The 22,449-nt window shown below is 41.9% G+C and overlaps 1 protein-coding gene across 3 annotated transcripts in view; it reads left to right on the top strand.

Annotated features, from left to right (window-relative positions):
• ATP7B (ATPase copper transporting beta) overlaps nucleotides 1-12,269 on the top strand; it is a 30,424-nt gene extending 18,155 nt beyond the window's left edge. For all 3 annotated transcript variants that reach the window (XM_027888136.1, XM_027888137.1, XM_027888138.1), the window contains exons 14-21: nucleotides 365-547; nucleotides 2,907-3,105; nucleotides 4,260-4,406; nucleotides 5,465-5,607; nucleotides 6,763-6,966; nucleotides 7,071-7,188; nucleotides 7,951-8,053; nucleotides 9,958-12,269. In XM_027888136.1, coding sequence (XP_027743937.1) covers nucleotides 365-547; nucleotides 2,907-3,105; nucleotides 4,260-4,406; nucleotides 5,465-5,607; nucleotides 6,763-6,966; nucleotides 7,071-7,188; nucleotides 7,951-8,053; nucleotides 9,958-10,222 — 1,362 coding nt within the window. In that variant the 3' untranslated portion in view covers nucleotides 10,223-12,269. The remainder of the gene's footprint in view (nucleotides 1-364; nucleotides 548-2,906; nucleotides 3,106-4,259; nucleotides 4,407-5,464; nucleotides 5,608-6,762; nucleotides 6,967-7,070; nucleotides 7,189-7,950; nucleotides 8,054-9,957) is intronic.
• The last annotated feature ends 10,180 nt before the right edge of the window (nucleotides 12,270-22,449 follow it).

The following is a 22,449-nucleotide window of genomic DNA, read 5'->3' as shown; positions in this document are numbered from 1 at the left end:
GCCTTGTGGTAAAAGTGATTAAGGTGCCATTGCAAGTCTTGCATGTGAATACCTGTACTGTCCTTTGTGTGTGCATCTAAGTCCTACAGTGACGCTGTTGTCTGAGATCCTGATGTAGGTACAGGATGATGTTGTAGCTTGAGTGAAAACACTGTGTGGGGAATGAATAAGAAAGTATAAGGAGACCTACTGTACAGATAGTTTAAGGTACATACAGGAATCCCTACTTTTGTAGGATTATTCTGTCTTCTTGTGGATATAGTCAACTGTTTCTTAAGCTCTTGACTGCATTTGTATTCCAAAAACATACGAGCATCCCTTCGCTCACAGGGCTTAGGGAGTAACTGTGGTTTATTTCTTGCAGATCAAGACTGTGATGTTTGATAAAACTGGTACCATCACCTACGGAGTTCCTAAAGTCATGAGGGTGCTGTTGTTGGGAGACACAGCTGTGCTCTCCCTGAAGAAGGTACTGGCGGTTATTGGCACTGCGGAAGCCAGCAGTGAGCATCCTTTAGGAGTGGCAGTCACTAAATATTGCAAAGAGGTACTTAGCCTTCCTATTTCATTTAAGGCCTGAAGGCATCTGTGCAAATGCAGAAATGTTGTATAAAATGATCAAGTTCCAGAGGGACAGGCCTGCCTGAAAAGTAACAGGCTGAAAAGCTGGGAGGTGGAAGGCAGGGAGGTCCTGCAAAGAGATCTCAGCAAATTGGAGGGCTGAGCAATCACCAACCACATTGAAGTTCAGCAAGGGAAAGTACTGGATTCTGTACATGGGGTGGGGCAACCCAGGATGTATGGACAGAACGGGGAATGAGATGTTGGAAAGCAGTGCCATGGAAAGGGACCTGGGGATCCTGGTCAATGGCAGGTTGAATATGAGTCAGCAGTGCCCTGGCAGCCAGGAGAGCCAACCGTGTCCTGGGGGGCATCAGGCACAGAATTGCCAGCTGGTTGAGGGAGGGGATTATCCTGCTTTGCTCTGCATCCTCACCTCTGGTGCAGCCTCACCATGAATATTGTGTGCAGTTTTGGGCACCACAATATAGGAAAGATATTAAACTATTAGAGAGCGTCCAAAGGAGGACAACAAAGATTGAGAAGAAGCCCTATGAGGAGCTGCTGAGGGCACTTGGTCTGTTCAGCCTGGAGAAGAGGAGACTGAGGGGAGACTTCATTGCAGTTACAACTTCCTCGTGAGGTGAAGAGGAGGGGCAGGCACTGATCTCTTCTCTGTGGTGACCAGTGATAGGAACTGAGGGAATGGCCTGAAGTTGTGTCAGGGCAGGTTTAGGTTGGATATTAGAAAAAGGTTCTTCCCCAGAGGATGGTTGGTCACAGGAACAGGCTCCCCAGGGCAGTGGTCACAGCACCAAGCCTGACAGAGTTCAAGAAGTGTTTGGACAATATCTCAGGCACATGGTGTGGCTCTTGGAAATGGTCCTGTGCAGAGCCAGGAGTTAGACTTGATGATCCTTGTGGGTCCCTTCCAACTCAGCATATTCTGTGATTCTGTGATTTTATGGTTGTGCATCTTAGTCGGTACATTACCAGAAGGTATATTTAAACTGTGCTTTTCTGGTAACAATGTGGAGTTCTCAAGCAAGAGTTTTCTTGAACTAATAGGAAAATAAGGATTGTGGAATGTGTGCAGGAGGAATAATTATACTTAAAATAGCATCATGAAGCAAATGTAGTGACATTACATGTGTTACCTGACTCTCGTCACTTCGGTTAGTCACTTGCTCATTTCAATAAATTAGGCAAAGAGATTTAAAACTTGAATATTAAACTGTAATGTTTGTGAGTTTCACAAATTAATTAATGGATTACTCAAATGTTTGCAAATTTAACAAATCCTCAGAGGTCATGTGTATATTGTGTTTATCAAATGTTTCAGAAAGATTGAAAGCACAAATCATAATGAAAATAGGAAGCCTGTTTAAATAAATGATTTATTTCATGCTAAGAAAAGTCATTAATCGATTTAGGGAAAAATAATTGGACATAATATATCAAATTCATTAGTGATAGATCTTTCACTGATTAAATTTAGAATTGAACACAGTTCTCTTAGTACCCTGATACTTCTATAGTTATCCCTTGCACCAGTTATTAATGGTTCAAAGCTTATATGAATTGTAATGCTATACTGTTTGCTAATATTTTTACCACCTGTCTTATCATCCCTGTGTTTTAAGAAGGTCACTGAAAAATACATATAGTTCTAACTTCTAGAAACAACCCAGAATAACTTGTTTATGGAAATATCTTTTCTCCATTCTTTTTGAAACTGATTGGGTCCTAGTAATCCCTTTTCTTATCTTGAAGGTACTCACTAGCTTCTCTCTCTAACTCAACAGGAAAACTCTGTTCCTTATCATCCAGCTAGATCACTCCAGGGATTAGAAACAGGTTTTCACTATACTTTTACATATATGTATACATATATATATATGTGTGTGTCTGTGTGTGTATGTATGAAAGGTCTGATCCACCGCAGCCCGTTGTCTATGAGGTTAATTAGAAGCTGCATCTTTTCAGAAGGTGTGTGGCTTAATGTTATATTATTTCTCTTCAGTTCCTGGTCTTGGCTGAAGTCGTGAACCACCAATCTAACTTTTTCATCCTTCAGCTACCAGGAAAAGCTTTTCTTTATAGTGTACTGGTGCTAGGGCTGAGACCTGGGTGTGATCTGTATGGTTGTGCCTTTCTAGAAGTCTAAGCCACAGCACATCCAAAACATGCTTATTTTTAGTCCTCTGCTACTAATGCTCCATCCTAGTTTTCGGTTGGTCAGTCATTGTCAAGAGGAGTGAGGCCTCTTTTTGGCAGGAGTTAACTAATGTTTGTACCCTAAGTGGTCAGCACAGACTGGTGATAACCTCTGGTTACATCTGCAGGAGCTTGGCACTCAGAGCCTGGGATACTGCACCGACTTCCAGGCAGTCCCAGGCTGTGGTATCAGCTGCAAAGTTGGAGGAGTTGAGGCCATCCTCAGCATAGCCAACGAGGGTCCTGATAATCTGGATGCTAACGCAAGTGGGGAAAGCAGGGCTCTTCTGGGAGATGACACGGTGATCACGCTCTTGGAATCACGTGGTAAGTCTGCCCCTGAGGAGACCACCAGTGGTAATGTGAGAGAGAATGCATCCACAGTGCTGACCATTGTAAACCAATCCTACTGGACTAGGAACAACAGGAAAGTGGATTTGTGGCAGAAGGATGCAAAGAACAAGGGGACAAAATTGTGGCTTAGCAAAAATTGAAGCTCTTTCTGCAACTCAGAAATCTAAATGAGAATTTAGATGCTACAGCGATGGATACTTGAAAATTCCATACAATGCTTATGCAATAAGGCACACCCAGCAATATTCCTTTTGGATAGAAGAATGGTCCAGCAGACGGCAAAGTTTGCTGATTAGTAGTATCTTCCCATTTAGAACAATCACCTTTAACATATATTTCTTAGTGCAACTTTTTATATACTACCCTTTAGTTCGTTATTAACTTTGACCTTTTGTTTTCTGTTCATATACCTCTCAGGGCATTTAATTTTAAAGAAAAAATTCAGCAGATGGACAATAAAGCACTTCATATCTGAAAACAGAGTTTCAGTGTGTGATATTTTTGATTAGGCCAATACACTTGGGTTTGTTCCAGACTCTCTGGAAGCCACTTTGGTCTTTAGGAGAGAAAGAAAAGGTATTTAAAACCTTCTTTAAGAAGCTCATCAGTTCTCTTCAGAAGGCTGTGGTGCTCCTGACCTTTTTGAGAAAGCTATTAGAAGAATTAAATAGAACCAGAACTTTAACCATCAAAACTGTGCCATTTGTAAATGGTGTTAATGTAATATTTTCTCACCTTCCCATACGGCTCTTGTGAAGTTGGGTTGAATTCATAATGAGGTTCATTGTTTATTAGAACAAAACTACTTTTTTCTTGTCAGAAATAGCCTTTATATTTGAAAGAAGTCATTAGGTGTGAGAACAAAGGAGGGTGGCATTTACTAAACATGCACACTGCACTTATTCAGAAAATCAGTGCCAACTGACAAAGGCAAATACAGGCAAATACCTCCATTAAATTCATGACGCAGTTCTGTATGTAAACAGTCACTGATTGAGTCTTTAGGGAGAAAGGTTTCATTAGGCTGTCTTTAAGCACTGCCTATGCCCAACTAGTCATCCTCGAACATCTCTGCTTGTGTACACTAATTTTGAGTTGCTAATTTCTCTTTTTGTCTGTGCACAAAGGTCCATCACCGTCTCATACATACTCAGTGTTGATCGGAAATCGTGAGTGGATGCGACGCAATGGCTTGACTATTGCAAATGATGTGAATGATGCAATGACAGACCATGAAATGAAAGGACAGACTGCCATACTAGTGGCTATAGATGGTAATTACTGTTCCTTGGTTGATCTTACTGATCAGTTGAAGGGATAAAAACAAACTCTGGAGCAGATGATCACTGGCTTAGTGGCAAGAAACTACTAAGCTTTTGGTGTAGACCTGCTTGTGAACTGCAAAGTATCAAGCTATTCTTAAAAGAAGACTTCATCATAGAGCAGTGTTTACAAGATTTTGTTGTGTAGTTTTTAATGTAAGTAATAATTTCTGAAACCCCTGTTGTCTAGGAATGTTTTTCAAAAAAGCAGTACCAGTGCAGTGCCATGTCCAAGCCCAGTTTAAATTACCTAGGGGTCACAGGCCAACCTATTGCATGACTGATTTCAAAACATGTAATAAATAAATGTGATGATTCATTAGATCGGTCAAGTATAGATTAGACTCAATGAGTTTTGCCAGTGAGGTTCTGTTCTGTGCTATGCAGAAAGAGATCCCAGACAATACCTTGATATAAGAAATGGTTGTAATGGTCATAGATTGCCAGTGCATCTGTGATCTTGAAATGAGGCCTGTGATTCATTTACTGTACAAATATTCTTGGTGCTCCTATGGAGCAATTTTGAGAGGCATGTGCACATGAAGGAAATATGGATACAATATAAAGTCAACAGGTTGGAAGGCAGATGCAACACTTCTTTGTGAAAGGAATTAATTCTAATAGAGATCCAACCCTGAAAGAGTAAGGGACATAAAACCAGACACTCTATGTGCTTCTTCTTGGAGGATTGGCTTTAATATCTCTCCTGGGCACAAATTCCAAAATTTTCTCTGGCCCACTATCATATTTATTCATACCATAAAACATAGGAGTCAGACATGTTTAAAAGCTACCCTCCTCCCCTTCCTCCTGGTCCTTAAATATCAAAGATGTTTATTGTTTGATCTGAAACAGATAAATGAGAAAAGAGACCATAAATGAGAAAGCTACAGACAGTTATGCAGGCAATATTGCCCAGAATGTGTTGGAGTGATAGAGGGGAAGCCCTTTCTCTTGCTGCCACTTTGCCTGCTACAGCTCTCTCTAACAGAGGATGTTTCTTTGTGCAGGTGTGTTGTGTGGAATGATTGCAATAGCAGACACTGTCAAGCAGGAGGCAGCCCTTGCCGTGCACACGCTGAAAAGCATGGGAATAGATGTGGTGCTGATAACGGGGGACAACAGAAAAACTGCAAAAGCCATTGCTACTCAGGTATCTGCTTCTTTGTGTTTCAAAAAAATACACAGTGAGGTTTTAAAACTCTGTTTTGCCCCAGTGAATTTGAAGCAGGACTTCAGTTTCCCTGGAATCTCAGTTTCCCTGGATATGTTAAATAAAGATTAACATTTCTTGAACTGGACTGAAAATTGAGTCAGGTCCTGTGGCATAGTAAAGGCCAGTGGCTGCTGAAGACATGCAGTCAGTACTTCGCCAGAGGTATAGAGTTTCTTGCAGTAATCAGCTGCTGAACTGAAGCCTCCTGCTTCCCTTCACTGAAGGGCAGTCCTGTTTGGATAGTGATGAAGCTTCCTTGGAGGTCCAGTCCTGTTCACAACAAGGGAAGTGGGGATTTGTCAGTTTCTTCAAGGGTAACATAGTAGTAACAATATGAATTATTGTTAAGAAGCATAGCAGTCTAAAGGATGTTGGGTTTATAGGAGATTCCCCTCATCTCAAATTATAAATGCAAAATGAGGAATGGCTGAGGAACTGGGGTTGTTTAGTCTGGAGAAACAGAGGCTCAGTGGGAACCTTATAACTCTCTAAAATTACCTTAAAGAAGGTTGTAGCCAGGTAGGGGTTGATCTCTCCTACCAAGTAACAAACAATAGGACAAGAGAAAATATCTGCCTGGGGAAGTGGTGGAGTAACCATCCATGGAGATATTTAAAAGATGTGGTACTTATGGACATGGTTTAATGGTGGACTTGGCAGTGCTGGGTTAACAGCTCAACTTGATGATCTTGGAGGTCTTTTCCAACCTAACCTATTCTGTGAATCTGTGATTTTTACTGAAACTTTTATTGGTGCATCATGCAGCATGATTAGCTGAAAACTGCCTCTTGTAACCATCAAACCCTTATTGCTAGGGTAGTGGAGCTTCAGAAGCCCTGCAGGGCATGATGCTTAGGGCAGAGCATCGTTTGCCTGCATCTCTGCAGTAAAGATGGGGAGGCTATCATCAGGCCTTTTCTTGGGCCAAAGGCATAGCACTCCTTAGCTTTCTGTGTAGCTTGCAAGTGTTGCCTTCACTGGAATCAGTTTGGTTGATATTCCTGTGTTTCCCCTTCACCCAGAATAGCAAATGGCTCTCCTTTCAACATGAATCATATCACCGACTGGGTGTCTTTCTTTCTTTGTACGTAGGTTGGGATCAAAAAAGTCTTTGCCGAGGTTCTTCCTTCTCACAAGGTTGCCAAGGTCCAGGAACTCCAAAGTGGGAGGAGGAAGGTTGCAATGGTTGGTGATGGAGTCAATGATTCCCCTGCACTAGCCAGGGCTGACGTTGGAATTGCAATTGGAACAGGCACCGATGTTGCCATTGAAGCAGCAGATGTTGTTCTTATCCGAGTGAGCACTACAGTTTTAACCTGTCCTCTTTTATCCCTGCCACTTTTGTTTTGGTGTTCTGAAGACTGCATGTGGAAAACACTCAATGCTCTTCTGTCTTGCAGAATGACTTGCTGGATGTAGTTGCCAGTATTCATTTATCGAAGAGAACAGTTCGGAGAATACGAATAAATCTAATTCTTGCCTTAATTTATAATCTGCTTGGAATACCCATAGCAGCAGGTACGTGATGACCAGAGCTCAGCTTGTTGAAGGGAGCAGTAGAGTTGAGCTCTGTGGTGCATCTTGTAGGATTCCCTGCTCAAGGAACCAAAGAGAGAGGTCCCTAGATTATTTAAAACTTGGTAGAAAGAGGACAAAATAAATACTGATTTTTTTGTTCATATGAACAAAAATATTGTTCACCAAATTTTAAACTCTTAGGAATACAAAGTTGTAGATGAAATTGAAACCATGCTCTTACTTCACACAGCAGTACTTGGGCATTTGTTTCTGTGTAATCAAACCCAGCTCTAATCAGATACACCATCCCATTTCTGGGTGCTCCCTCTTTTATTCACCCTGAATCTCACATTTTCTCTCCTACTACTTGCATTCTCTATACCACATGCTCCAGATTCCTACTCAAACCTTACTTCAAGCATGCCTCATTTTGTTTATGAGCAACTTCTTCCTTTGCCTGTACAATTGCCTAGTCTTTCTGTTGCTTTTGCAGCAACATCTGTGCAGAATAGCTGCAAGGGACAAATATCCTTACCTTGTGGCCACAGTCTTGTAGCCGTATTTGTGCAAAGGTCATCCCTTGCAATGGAATGGTCGTATTTAGAAATAAGCGAGTAAATATATATATTGGTGTAGTTGTGTTTATGGAGGTCTCAGCAAGTCATGCTGTAGAACTGCTGATCTGTTCCATAGTATGCAGGAATGGAAATGCTTGTGTTGGGACAGGCGGCTCTGGCTCATGTCTGTATTTTTTTTTTCTAGGTGTGTTCATGCCTGTTGGCCTTGTGCTTGAGCCTTGGATGGGATCAGCTGCAATGGCAGCTTCTTCTGTGTCTGTCCTACTGTCTTCCCTGCAGCTGAAATGGCAAGTTGTCTTACACTTATCAGTTGGGGAACTGTGGCAACACTGATGACGGGATGCAAGTGCGACATTAGTTTGGGCTTTCTATACCTAGATGCACTTGGTCATGTCGATGTCGTAGCGGGTGCTGCAGTGGCTGCTGTCAGTGCTTTAGCCTGACAGTCCTTTAGCTTGAGCTTGTTCTGTCTTATCCTTGGCTCCAAGAGAGACAGGTGTTGATGTTATGAACTCACCTGGACTAAGACAGAGCATTCTTTAACTAGCAGCTGATGCCATCTAAGCCCATGTGTTGCAGATCTAGTTCAATACCAACTAAGGCAACGATCAGCAGGTTTTGCTGTGGATATCAGGTGAACAAGTCATTTAAAAGATAATTCTTCATGATGTAGCAGTAAATTTTTTAAAAATATTTGTACCTGTTTGGGTTTTATTTTTGTCTATTTGAATTAGGCAGAGAGAAACAGAGAAGCAGTGTATTTATTTTTTTGCACCTTGCTGCAGATATCTTTCTCTGTTTTTTCTGAACTATAACAAGATTTTTCAAAATCTGTTAATTTTTTTAATGCTACATTTTTGCGTGCCCTTTTTGGTAGTTACACTGGACCTGTTCTTAACAGCATAGAGAGCAAACATCTTTCAAAAATAAGACTTTTTATGGTGTCTGAAATTAGTCCAAACCTTCACATATTTTTACTGTGGCTGAGGTCTTTTGTATATTACAGTATAGTACAGTACAGTATAGTATAAAATAATATAGGAAATCTGTTACTGCACCATGTTTCTTATTCTGCAAATGCTCAATGAGACCACAATCTAAAATAAAAACTAAATACATACTCGTGTCTGTTTGCAGAATCAGCCCTACCACTACAGGATTTTGATCCTAAAATCTTTCTGTGCATCGTTATCCAAAGGATGAGAAATTTCTATAAAGGGATTCCTTTATTCTCAGTTTCTTTTGATCTTGTGCAGATTGCATTAAGTATTGCATACCATTGTGGGCAGATATTAAGAACCCCCTCAAAAAAATATTTGGCTTCAGACTTACGGAAGCTGTATTACGGTATATTCTCTAGGACAGTAATCTTTCTTGAAGCTTCGTATCAACTGAACAGAACTTCAGATTCCAAAGAACACAATAGTACATGTATATGTGAAGAAGACCGTGCATATGTGCAATTGCTTTGACTTAGCATACATTAAATCACAAAGTGATTTTTGGGTCAGTCAAGTCCATTCACTTGCAATTATCTACTAATGACCCTTCTCATAGTTCAGCAAACTCGTAATTTTTCTTAAAGAACCTCACTTTGAGTGGCCTTCTCTTTTACTATTGAAATGTTTTAATGCCATGTGACAAGTAGTCTTAGCCATTAACATTGTGTCTGAAGTGCATAGAACCATAGAATCATTTGGGTTGGAAAAGACCTTTAAGACCGTTGAGTCAAACCATTAACTTGACACCACCAAGGCCACCACTAGCCATGTCCCTAAATGCAGCAAAAGTGCTCAACTAATGGTATGTGGCCTTGCATGATTGAAAACTGAGATCAAAAGCATCTCAAGAGGTGTTCTGCCATTTCTCCATCATCCCCCCTTTTGTGCCTATCTTGGCTTGAGAGAATTGGCAGGCTCAAAAATTAAGTAATGATAAAAATTATTATTCTGTAGCTGATTTTTGAGACCATTACATTCTTGACACCAACGTTTTAAATTAATTATTTGTGAGCTATTAGAGAGGAAGCTGTTGATTTAAACATATGTAATTCATCTATAAATTTATTTTTTCTATAGAGATACTTTCAATACAGTTAGGTTATCAGAAGTTTCAGATTTGTTCCAATGCAGAAGATGCTTCTACACATTGACCTCTTGTTATTAAATATCTTTTCTCCTTCTCTTCTTAGTTACAAGAAGCCAGACACAGAAAGTTATGAAGCTCGAGCTCAAGGCCACATGAAGCCACTCACTCCTTCTCAAATCAGTGTTCATATTGGAATGGATGATAGGAGAAGGGATTCTTCCAGATCGGCTCCTTGGGACCAGATTAGCCAAGTGTCTCTCTCATCCTTGGCTTCAGACAAGCTGCCGAGACGTAATGGTTTTGTTGAGGAGGAAGGGGGAAAGTGGTCATTGCTCATGAATGGAGGAGATGAGGAACAGTACATCTGAAGCCATGTATTCTTAGTGCAGAGAAGTGTTTCTCTTCATCAGTGACGGGAGGGACTGACTTTTTTCATCAAGAGCTTTGAGGTTGTAAGTGAAGTTACCCCTTCAGCTCATAAGACAATTGCAGCCCAGCTCAGTGTTGGGTTGTACAGATTGTGGATTTTTTTTTCGGGTCACCAGTTATTTCTAGTTATGGAAATAATCTGTGGCTCTATAATGAACAGGCTTCTTTGCACACTGCAAAGTGAAATAATGTAAAATTTTGATTTTCAGAGTCTAAAAGAGGTTCTTTCTCAGTGACTCTTTGCTAGGCACCAAATTTCATACTTTTCACTCTTTCTAACTTTATTCTTTCAAGAGCACATGAAACAGAAATATTTTCGGAGCTGCCAAATATTTATGTGTTTCTAAGTGAAATTAGCAGTGGCATAAGGAGCTCTGTGGCCTGAAGTTGAATTTTTGCACAGAATCCTAACTAGTCGTGTCACTGTGAGAGCACTTTGTATTTAGGATTCATGTGCATCTCCTTGGACCAAAAATGCTTTGTTATTTCACTGGCTATAACTCTCTGAAGGCTCAGATTTTCACTTGTTTTCAGGTTATCCATCCTTTTAAAGCACATTTCCATTGCTAAACTTGTTCTGTGGTTCCCATTGCTCCCCTAAGATTTTCTTTTGCTCCGTATGAGCCCTTTTTTCTCCTTCCCTTGCACAAGATATCTTCTGTAGTTACTAATATGTATACAGATATTCCTGTTTGGTACAAACAACTTTAAAGGTCACCAGGAACTTTTCCATTCCTACTGAAGTCCACAAAGGCAGAAAAATTCCTGGTCCAAGTTATCCAAGATACTTCCAGGACCCCAGGAAGTTCCTGACAGTTGGGCAGTTATCTGTCCCTTTCCTCTGGCAAATTGAAGAATTTATGCCAGTGTGAGCAAAATTGGTATTTACCGTGGTATGACTGAGAACAGAACTATCACTGGGGGAACTCCAGCACAGCAGAACAGAGTGAATTTATTGCATAAGTTAACCCCAGCTTGCTGGTTGCTTAAAATGGAGTCCAAAGTTTAAATGATAAACGTGGAAAAATGGCCTTAAAGTGTGGGGCTTCTATTTGCTATCATATGTAAATAAATGACAGGAGGACTTGAACTAAGAAGATTAATAGCGAATGTAAATTTGTATTCATGTTTTGAATTGGTTTTAGTTTCCTTCTTTGTTCTATTTTATTGAGAAATCAAGGTGCTGAACAACCCTTTTTTTTTTTTGACCTTAACATCTTTTTCCAAAGCTTGCAGTAACTTTATCCCCATAAATGTCAAATTCATCCCTTCACACTTTTTAGAGTCGAGACAGTAGGAATCAATGGCTTTGGTGCACTGGATCCAGTCCCAGAGTGCTGTGCTGTCCAACCGTGGGACACTGATGTAAGCAGATCAGAGTTTTATAATCTAAAATAAAAACTGAAAGAAGAGGAAATGTTATGCTAAACTGTGTGAAATAACCACTTACTTTCATTGTCTTAAATATAAAGCTGTTTCCAACACGAGTTCAAATCCTGCTTCTTCTAATGTAATAATGAGAAACGAGTAAGAGAGGAAAAGAATTGTGCTTAAAACATTGCCTAGGTTTTAAGGAAGGTCTTCCTACTCTCTCTTCCTCTTATTACTGTATTTGAGCTCTCCTTAGCAAACATTGACAGCACTGTCTTATATATGATTATAAATCAGTTTTAAAACTCTCTATAAATAGAGATTACTTTCACAGCACACACACACTCTTCAAATATACCATAGGTGCTTATACATTTCCCTGTGGGAAAGAGGGTCTGCTGTTTAATTGCTCTATGCTTTCTTACCAGTCCTTGTGGTAAAAATATGGTTTGTTTTTTTAAAACAAAGAAACAAATAAATAACTTTGTGTCTTTGTTATTCTTTTTTTCCTTTTCCTTTCTCTTTTCCTTTTTTTTTTTTTTTGAGAGGTACAGAATAAAAAAAGAGCATAAACAGTGATTGTTGGATTACAGGCTACATATGCACAAGGTTTTGTGACTGTTTTGTGATCTGTTTCAGGCAGGGCTTATGGAGGGAAAACAGAGACAGTATTGTATGTGTTGAGACAGGTGAGGTTTCAAGCATGTTGAAGGGTGGAAATAGGATTCAAAATCATCTTGGGAAATTGGCAGAACTGGCAACCTTTGCAAACAAGAAAGAAAGGAATTAAGGGTTAGCCCAGCAGAAAAAGGTCAGGTAGTTGTCTGGTATTTGTTTTGTGACCTGTTCTAACAAAATAGTAATGCAGCAAAATTAACAGAAACATTGAGGTGTTTGTATCATCCATATGGCATAAAGTACCTCATTCTGTTCTGTTCTGAAGAAACATCAGCTGAAATATCAGGTCTAGTTTTATATGCCATGCTTGTTAGGAAAACAGGTCAGAGAAAAGCAACGAGATTTAACAAAAATCTAGAAAACATGAGAACATAAGTGTATGAGAATGAGAATTATAAAAAGATGGAAGGAGTTGGAGTAGGTTTGCCTACAGAATATACAAAGTAAATACAAGTTTCAAAAATGAAGAGAATTATTTTTTTCTTTCACCTCTTCAGTGTCTTTTATGTTGGTGGTGGCTAGAACAAGAAATAATAGGCTTATTGAATCAAAAAAGTTCTAGATTAGTCACTAGGGAGGAACTGTGTAACAGAAAAGATTGTGGAGGACTGGAAGAGGTTGCAGAGGGGGGTTCTTTGGAAGTGCATGGCAATCAGGCACGTATCTGATGACAATGTGTTAGCCACAGGTGAATCCAGCCTTGGGGCAGGCAGCTGCTCTGGACAAGCTTCTAACCTTGTCCCCAGCTGGGCTTTCTCTTATTTCTATGAAAGTTTGATGAACTGGAAAATTGTTGGAGTAGAGGATTGATCACACTATCATGCTCTCAAGAAGTGCCAAAGAACTGGAAGAAGGATTACCTTTGACTTGTTTAATAACTTTAAATGAACTGGAAAATATGTTAAGGCTTGCTAATTAATGTCTTAGACTGTAAACTGCTGTGAAACTTGCATAAATCTTAGAATCAAAGTGGTTTTGGTTGAAAGGATCCTTTTAGTTCATCTAGTGCAACGCTCCTGCCGTGGACAGGGAGACCTTCCACTAGAGTGGGTTGCTCAGAGCCCCATCCAACCTGACCTTGAACACTTCCATGCATGGGATATCCACAGCTTCTCTGAGCAACCTCTGCCAGTGTCTCACCACCTTTACAAAGAAAATATTTTTTTCATAATATCTAATCCAAATCTACCCTCTTTCAGTTTAAAGCCATTGCTCCTTGTCCTATCACTACATGCCCTTGTCCAAAGTCCCTCTCCAGCTCTACTGTAGCTCCCTTTAGGTACTGGAAGGTGCTATAAGATCTCCCTGGAGCCTTCTCTTTTCCAGGCTCTCAGCCTGTCTACATAGGAGAGGTGTTCTAGCCCTCTGATCATTTTTGTGGTCCTCCTCTGCACTTTTTTCCAACAGGTCTACCTATATCCTTCCTGTGTTGGGAGCCCCAGATGTAGATGCATTACTCCAGGTGGGGTCTCACAAGGGGTGAGTAGAGGGGCAGAATCACCTCCCTCGACCTGCTGGCCATGCTGCTTTTGATGCAGCCTAGGATATGGTTGGTTTTCTGGGCTGCAAGTGCACATTGCTGGGTCGTGTTGAACTTCTTGTCAACCAACACTGCCAAGGTATGAATACCATGAGGAAGTTAGAATAGTTATATGTAGTCAAAAAAAAAAAAATTAGGTGATAGTCCTGACACTTGTGATTGTGTGCATTTGTTAAACTTGAGCTGACTCACTGGAGGGGTGTATGAGGTGGAGCTCAGCATCTGCTTCTCTGCATAACATAATTATGAGCTTTCCTTATCTCCATGGGGATTGTCTGCCTGCAGCCCTCTGGCAGAGTGAGGTGCTGATCTGTGGCTGCTGCTCCTCTGCCCTGTGAGCCAGATCCAGTAAAAGAGCTGGAGGAAGATGCCTGAGAAGAAGGTTCTTGGGGCAATTCCTAAGCTCAGTGCCCCAGCTGCTTCCCACTGTGCCACACTTCTCCTCTTTCCCAGGACTGAGTATTTTCATGGATTAGACAGTGTGGAGGAACTGTTCGAATCCCAGCTTTGATCTTAGGTATCTACATTCTGCATGTTCTCCCAGCATGACTCAGTTGCTGCCTATCTGACCCCTAAATGTTGATATATCCAATGATTTACGTGAGACATCTATTTATTTTGCTCTTAGAAATGTTTGTGAGTCTTTTTCTGTAACTTCTTTTTTTAATTTTTTTTTTTCGATGAACACAGAATATATCTAATGAATCAGATCTTTGACCTTCATGTTATTTTTAGTGCAATAGCTTATGAGCACTCTTTCCTAGGAAGTTTTTCAACTATTTTTCTTCTCATATTATAGTTTTCTGATACATCTTTTTGGTGCCCTAAGTTCACAGGAAAGAAAGGATTCCATTTAGTTTCCTCCTCCTTTCCCCCTTTTTTGAACAAATAAACTGTCTGATTTCTATCCCAGCTGATTACAACCTTTCTCTGACTAAGTATGTGTCCAAGGATTGTATTTTCTCTAAATGCATTTGTCTGCGAACAAAAAAGAAGAGTAGGTGGTGAAATTATACAATGGTGTACAGGGATGTGAAATCAGATAACACTGAAATGTCAGATTTAATTTCCTCTGCTAAAGCACCAACAACAAGCGTGTTGGTTTTCAGTGGGAAATTGTTTGAGAGTCACAACAAAAGAAGTGATGAAGTGCAAAACATTCGGTTCATATGTGAGTCTCAGATATAAGCACAGGGGAAGATATTAATTCCTCTCCTTGTCTCGAGTTAAAAGCACTCAGGCTTTGCTGGCAAGCACAGCCCATCCCCAGGCTCTTCATGCAATGATCTGATTTTCATGATTGGTTTATCTTCATGCTTAAAAGGATGGTTTCTGAAGTTTCCCTTATTGCTGCAGGGGAAGGGATGTGGTAAGAGGAGGTGTGTGTTTGTTTCCCCACTTGGGCATTCTGCCTCCCGAGAGGGAGGTGTGTCCCCTGGGAGGTTTGTGCTGGTCAGCACCGAGCAGTGCTTGTGGTTCAGGGACATCCTGGCATCAGGGTGAGTTTTGGGTCAGGGGGATGTGCCAACCCAAAACTGCAGGTCCGGCCCAAGCCAGAGAAAACCCTAAATCTGTAAAGCATCTGAAGATCCAATATATTCACTGATGGTTAGCAGAAGTTGGAAAAAATGTAAAGGGGGTAGTTTAAGTCATGTCTAAAATTTTGGGCTGACTTAACTTTACAGAGCCCAAGAAACAGGTTTTAGGCTAGCATGTGTTTGCCTTGAACTCTGAATTGGTACTTTGTATTATTTGATGCTTAAGTAAATCCAGAGCTACGCAGATGGTATCCGCTAGAATTACTTTCTTTTTCCTTCGACAAGCTAAGATTCAAGAAGAATAGCTGCACTGAAGGAAGCTGCATGTGTCTCATAATAGATATCAGAAAATAAATTAGGTATAAATCTGAATATTTTAGGCTTCTAAACAATTAGGGAGCTACCAAAATCCATACAACTATATTTAAAATGAATACAAAGACTGGATTTGAAAGAAGTTTGCCAAACTGTTTTTATTCCACTGCCCCCTCCTATTAAGATTGACACCGTGCTCCGTTTTTGTAGAAAGCATCAGTGCTTGAGCCTGTGGATTTCATCAGGCCCCTTGGAGGTCCCAGCAGGGTGTGAACAGGAGCTGGTGCCAAACCTGCTGCTGGGAAAGGCTGGGGGGCAGATTCACTGCACTGGGGGCACTGGGCACCGCTGGCTGTGGCCATTTTGGGTGCACTCATTTTCAGTTTACAGAGTTGTCAAATTCCCTGTGTCAGTGGGCCTGCTTGTGGGGATGAAGCAGGGGACACAGGTAAGGGTCTCATCCAGGTTTGCAGTGAAGGTGTTTTAGTGTACAGGTTCAAGTGAGCTTTCCTGTCAGGTAGGGGATTACTTCATCATGTACACGCAGTGACAGACATGAGTAACTGTCTTTTTTCCTGGAGTGAAAATGTAAAAGGCTTCTCTGCAAAGGAGTGCTGTATTTCAGGTGGCCACATGTCCCCAGAGCAACCAGTGTTACCTCCCCATTGACTGGGATGCACGGGATGTGCCAAGCAGCGTGGGGCAGCTGCATGCTCTTGTGTAAAGAGAGCACTGGCACCACCTCACATGTCCTGCTGTGCCTCCAGCAGTGCCTCTGCACGGACACAGCCGATGGACTACATCTGGTTGCTGTGAAAAGACAAGAAAACCCCTTGGCTTTCCTACAGGACACGGCATCAGACTGTGAAACCTAAATCATTGTGGGCTCAGCCGCTTGTAACCTGCACGCAGTTTGCAAGCAGGTTACATACTGACAATGCTCACATCCACCCCATCCAGCTCACGCTGGCAGAGCTGGCAAAATTTTATTTAAGGCAAATCAAATCTGCACAGGGGCCTTGCTCCAAAGCCTGCCCTTGTGTTCCAGTGGTGCAGGATAGAATGTGCAGTGTCAGGCTCTGCTCCAAGAGATTTGCCTGCATCCCACAGAAAGGGACCTCACTTCCAAGGGTTAATGTTATTTTAAGATAACTCTGCATTGCAGTTGCAAATCTGAGTGGCTGGAAACAACCTGCTGAATAGGAAAGAGCTCATTAAATATATACTGTCACAGATTCATAAGAGAGTGCAGAGACAATATAATTACTATAATTATGTCAGAATCTTGCTGCAGAATTGCCATTTGTGTTGGGAATTTTATCTTCTCTCTATGGCAAGAGGATTTAAAAACCACATACACCTGCCAATATATTTGTGCCACAGGTAACTTAATCAGAAGCTTTTGTTTGATTGCTCTCTTTACAGACCATGGAGCTTGTTAAGTATATCATCATCTTAGAGATGAACAAGAGGTAGGCAAGGCTTTTGGGTAACATGCTGCTTGCTTCATGTCCATGGGGGAAGCAAATTTTGACTGTAAAGGTGACCTGGCCAATGCTATTCTTGCCAAGGCCATGTTGCAGGGAGAAGGTTTATGCCAGTAGCTCATGAGCTTCTGGAAGGGTGGTTTTGGTGGAAGATGCCTACAGTCGCCTGCATCTGCTAGTGCAGGTACCCCCAGCTGGAACAGGTGGGCTGAGAAAGTCAGCAGTGACTGTGAGGTGTAAGTTCTTCTCTGGACACACTCCAGTGCCTCAGTGTGTTTCTTTTAGTGAGGGGCCCAGAACTGAACACAGGATTTGAGGTGAGTCCTCGACAGTGCTGAGTACAGGGGGGGCTATCCCTTCCCTGGTCCTGCTGGCAACACTATTGCTGATACAGGCCAGGATGTCATTGACCTTCTTGCCCAGTTAGACGTGTGTCATGGCTCATGTTCATCCAGCTATTGACCAGCATCCCCAGGTCCTTTCCCACTGGGCCACTTTCCAGCCTCTCTTCCCCCAGCCTGCAGTGTTGCATGGGGCTGTTGTGACCCAAGTGCAGGGTGGAGAGAAACTAGGACATGAGGGTTGGTTTTGTAAGAAGGGAGCACCAGGATTTTGAGGCCATCAGGGCACTTTACTGAAGGATCCCAGAGGGTAAAAACCCTCAGCCATTCAGAGCAGTATCAAGGTCTGACCAGCACCCACCACAGCCTACAGCTGGTGCCAGGAGCACCCCAAAACCTGCAAGTCCAAGGTAGGTTTTACACAGCACCTCTGCACTAAAAGAGGTGTCAAATCAAGACTCCTTTCCCCGAGAAAGCTATTAACCAGTCATTAATGGTTACAGCAATAATTCCTCAAACTTAAATAAAAGGGAGGAAATGGGAATTTGACAGAGTTCTTCTCCCTTCTGAACACACTAAGCTGTAGGAAAAGGTCTTCTTGCTTAAATAATAAGCACGTTGGACAAATATAAGTCAGCAGAAAAATAGGCTTGCTCTCAAGATGTTTTTAAAGTAATAAGAAAAGCAGCTTTGCTCAGAGATTTTGGTCCTAGGATCTTGGGTCAGGAACGGCAGGGGATTGGGGGGAAAAAAGGGTGAGCCCAAAGCAGCCTTTCTGTTTTCCTCCTTCAAAAAGTGATGAATTCTATGGAACAGCACACCTCTGTCATCACTGTTAATAATGTTGTTAAATAACTCCCTGTGTGTTTATTAAATGTAAGCACTGAGATAAAGTTTTACAGTAATAAAACATCGAGCCAATTCCATGCGGTGTTGATTGCATCTTACACAAAGCTGAGCTAAGGAACAGGTGAAGTGACTAGAGCACTGTTTGAACTCAGCAGGGGCGTTTTGCATTTCAGCTCTCCCTTCATCACCGTCTTGCTTTGTTCTCCCAGTCACTTGGCTTGTTTTTAAAAATCCCACAAAAACCAAATAAAATAAAAAGTTGAATTTAAAAGAACTAGCTTCTGGCTTTGCAATAACAAATGAGCAAAAACATAACTTGCCAGCAGACAAGTTATTGGTCTGTGATTCAGACACATATGACTGTTTTCCCAACATCTTTTTCACCCTCCCTATTCTCATCAGCTCTTTCATCATTTCAACGTCTTGTATGAGTAAGTCAGAAAATAAATATGTTGGAAACCCCTGTAATAAGAGACCCGAAGAGTAATGAAATGAGCAGATTTAAAGTTCTGCCAAGGGCATGTGTACTTGTGCATCACATTTACCCATCTATGCTGACGACAGCACTTCCTCTGCATGCTGGCCTTCCACTTGCTTCTTCATCAATTAAAATACATGCTTAGAAATGGCAGTGGGTGTAATGAGGATGACTGCACCTATACCAGTATTAACACACTCCCGTTTATTTTACTGTGCTGCACCTATAAACATTTGGTGCTGTGAGCAGCCACAGCACTTTTGCAACACATGAACTGGCTTCAGCAAAAAATCACCTTTAACACACAAGTACTAAAAAAGCCAGAGGCAGAAATGTCAAACCACAGCAGATGATACATTTTCTTTAATCTGCTGAGTTTTTCAGAGGGATGCTGGGTCACAAAGCAAGACACAATACTCTAAGCAACTGCAGCTCATCATGACACTGTCACTTGTGCACAGGGCAGTACCACAGCAATGCCAAGAAGGTTCTAGCACATTTCCCCAGAGGGTCGTCTCACCTGCATCATCTGCTGTTTTATTCTCTGATATTCTGGGAGAATATTAGTCCTTCTTTTTCTTTTCTTCTGTGTTCTATTGATCCCCCAAGTTCCTGTTTACAGAGCTTTGTGCTTTGATGACCGTGGTTTCTTCTCAGCTGAGGGTCTACTACTGCCTCAGAAAGAGGCCACTCCAAGCTTGTCATTGGCCTGGCAAAAGGATTTACATAGGCCAATTTAATTTGCCACTTGTGACAATACTGTTCTTCTCTGTTTCTCAGCTTCCCTTCAGGTTTGGCTGGTGTCCCATGTAAAATGCTTTGGAATTTGCATGTGGAAATGCAACAGAGGCTGCACACACTGCAGCTCAAGGGCAGAGTGTGGAGAGACTCAGCCTAAGTTGCCAGTCTTATGCTCCCTCTCCTCTTTCACTAACTGAGAGAAGCCTCCTTGATGCCTCTGAAGGTGGATTCCACCATCCCCAGTGGGTGATGTGCAGTTTTAGCATTTTTTTCCCAAATTGTTTCCCCCATCCAGCTGGGAGAGGGGGAGAGAGCAAGTGGCTGTGGGGTGTTTAGCTACCTACCAGGTTAAATCATGACAATCATTCTGGCTAATAGCACCCCACTGTCAAGAGGCATGAAGGCAAGTAGTTTTTTCTTAATAATTTAGTACAGATTATAAGCATGATTTTTTTTCTTTCCGCTTTCTGGTCTTAAAGTTTTAGATCTGTTTGATTGCAGCAAGCTTGTCTGTCTTACCCTCTCCTGTACTCTGACACCCAGCAATTCCACACAACTGATTTAAAAATAAAAGATGTTTCTAATAGAGACTGGATGATTTGGAAAAGAGGAGAATGGCTGAGCTTTCTTGAAATATGGAGGAGACATTGGCAAGTCCTCTGTGTTGTTTGTCTGTGTATGAATGGAAAGGTTTAAGGGACAGTGTTATTAGTGCCTAACAGATGGTGCATATAGTCATTCAGATTATAAAAATGAGGTAGGTTTATTTCTATTCAGCAAAAGCTTAAGAACCTGGCCTGCCAGATAGTAGATATTCATGTGCTAGATGAGCCACACATTTTGATTTTTAATCCAAAATAGAATTAAAAATCTTGGGGGGTGGGGGGGGTGGGGGGGAGAATATACAACAATATACAGACTGCCAATCATCCTAGTCACTAGCAGTGTGCCAACATGGGGATTCTGTCCACCACTCACCTTGCCTTCCATTACGCAGTAGCTCCATATGATCAAGCAGTTCTCACAGCCTTGGCTTATTGCTGCCCTTCCAGCTGGGTGTAGTGTCAAACCCATTAGACCCGCTCATTTTTTTATCCTAAGACCAGTCATGACAGCACAACTTACTTTCTTTATGTTACCTTTCTCCCCATCCTATTTTCCACACTAAGCAAGTTATTTCAGACTAAAAAAAAACTATTTGTCATTCACTTTAATAATATTCTCAAGCTCTGGTTCAGGCTTTTACTTAGTATGGCAGTCTTGCATCTTATTTTAGTTTTGCTTTTAAAATACTAATGCAGGATTTAAGTGATACTGTTTATAGAAGGAATGGAAAACTCAAGTGTGAAAAGTGACTGCAAAGGGCTACAGAAAGACGTATCTGTCTGGTTTTGTGAGCTCCTGTTTCCCTCTGACTTCATTAGTGTTTGGCTGAATCCCAGCTCCTTTTGAAAATAATTAATTGCAGAAAACCTATCCTTTCTAGTGTTATTCAGCCCCAACTGTATTTACCACAAAAGCAATTACCAGGGAGCTGGGAGATGGCTTTCCTACTCAGAAAGACTGGTTTGACTACAAGAACACCCAGGAATCAGCATTTCCCATGGCCTCAGAAAGCGAGGGAATGCACTTCAGCCACAAAAGCCCATGGGGACATCCTGTTTTTCTCTCCACAGCAGATATGCTGTTCCCACTATTGCTGGTCCCGTGTCAAGGATCATGTGGCACTGTGTTGGGAACACACATTTCCCGGAGGCACTTGTGTCACCATACAGGAATGCGCTGCTTGTCCCTGCCTCCAGAAGCTGGGTATTGGAAAGAGGTCACCTTTCTCTATCTCCATTTTTAAGAATGTTTTGGCATGAAAGAGTAATGTGTTAAGAGCACACACTGGTGGGAGCAGCTAGGTTCACACAATCACAGAATGGCTGAGGTTAAGAGGGATCTCCAGACGTCATCTGGGCCAACCTCCCACGCTCAGGCAGGGCTACCTAGATCCAGTTGCTCAGGACCACGTCCAGACAGTTTTTGAATACTGGCAACCTATGTCAGTGCTTGGTGACCCCCCCAGTGGCAGTTTGCTGATGTTCAGAGGGAACAGTTTCGGTTTGTGCCCATTGCCTGTGGTCTTGTCACTGGGCACTGATGGAAAGAGCCTGGCTCCATCCTCTTTGCACTCCACCTTCAGGCATTTATACAGTTGGATGAGATCCACCCTGAGCCTTCTCTACTCCAGACTGAACAGTCCCTTAGCTCTCTGAGCATTTCCTCATAGGAGAGATGCTCCAGTGCCTTCCTCTTCTTCAAGGCCCTTTGTTCAGGTCTCTCCACTATGTCCCTGTCTTTCTTGTACTGGTGCTCAATGTGGAGGAGTAGGAGGTGACTCTGCCATGATGAGTGCTGTAGGTTTTCTCTAACACTCAACAGCAAAGCCAAAAAATGGCTTTAACAGGCTACAAGAAATGGCTTTCACTTTAGAAAGGGATTTCACTGCTATTCCCTTCCTGAATGATTTGATACTTGAAAGCAACAAGAGGGTTATTTTGTCTCTCACTGCTGTTTTCTTCTGACTATCTCTGGAGAAGAAAACCATACCATGGATGATCTCTACCACTGATTGCAATTGCAGCACTGGACATTTAGATGCCATGATGACAACCACAGCAGAGATGCTCATTGAGATAAACTGCCCAGGTACGTTTTCATTATGGGCATTAATTGATGAATGGGGAGCCCCCGGTGGTCTAGGGGAAATGACACTGCACTGTCACTGCAGAGACCCAGGTTCGATTCCCGGTCGGGGCCCCTCCCCGGGCAGATGGAGCTCG

This window comes from Empidonax traillii, unplaced genomic scaffold (genome assembly GCF_003031625.1).
Source record: "Empidonax traillii isolate 1590-97213 ecotype Southwest subspecies unplaced genomic scaffold, ASM303162v1 scaffold232:size1090087, whole genome shotgun sequence".
NCBI lineage: Eukaryota > Metazoa > Chordata > Aves > Passeriformes > Tyrannidae > Empidonax > Empidonax traillii.
The sequence above is the reverse complement of the archived record's forward strand: the minus strand, read 5'-3'. Positions and strand labels throughout refer to the sequence as shown.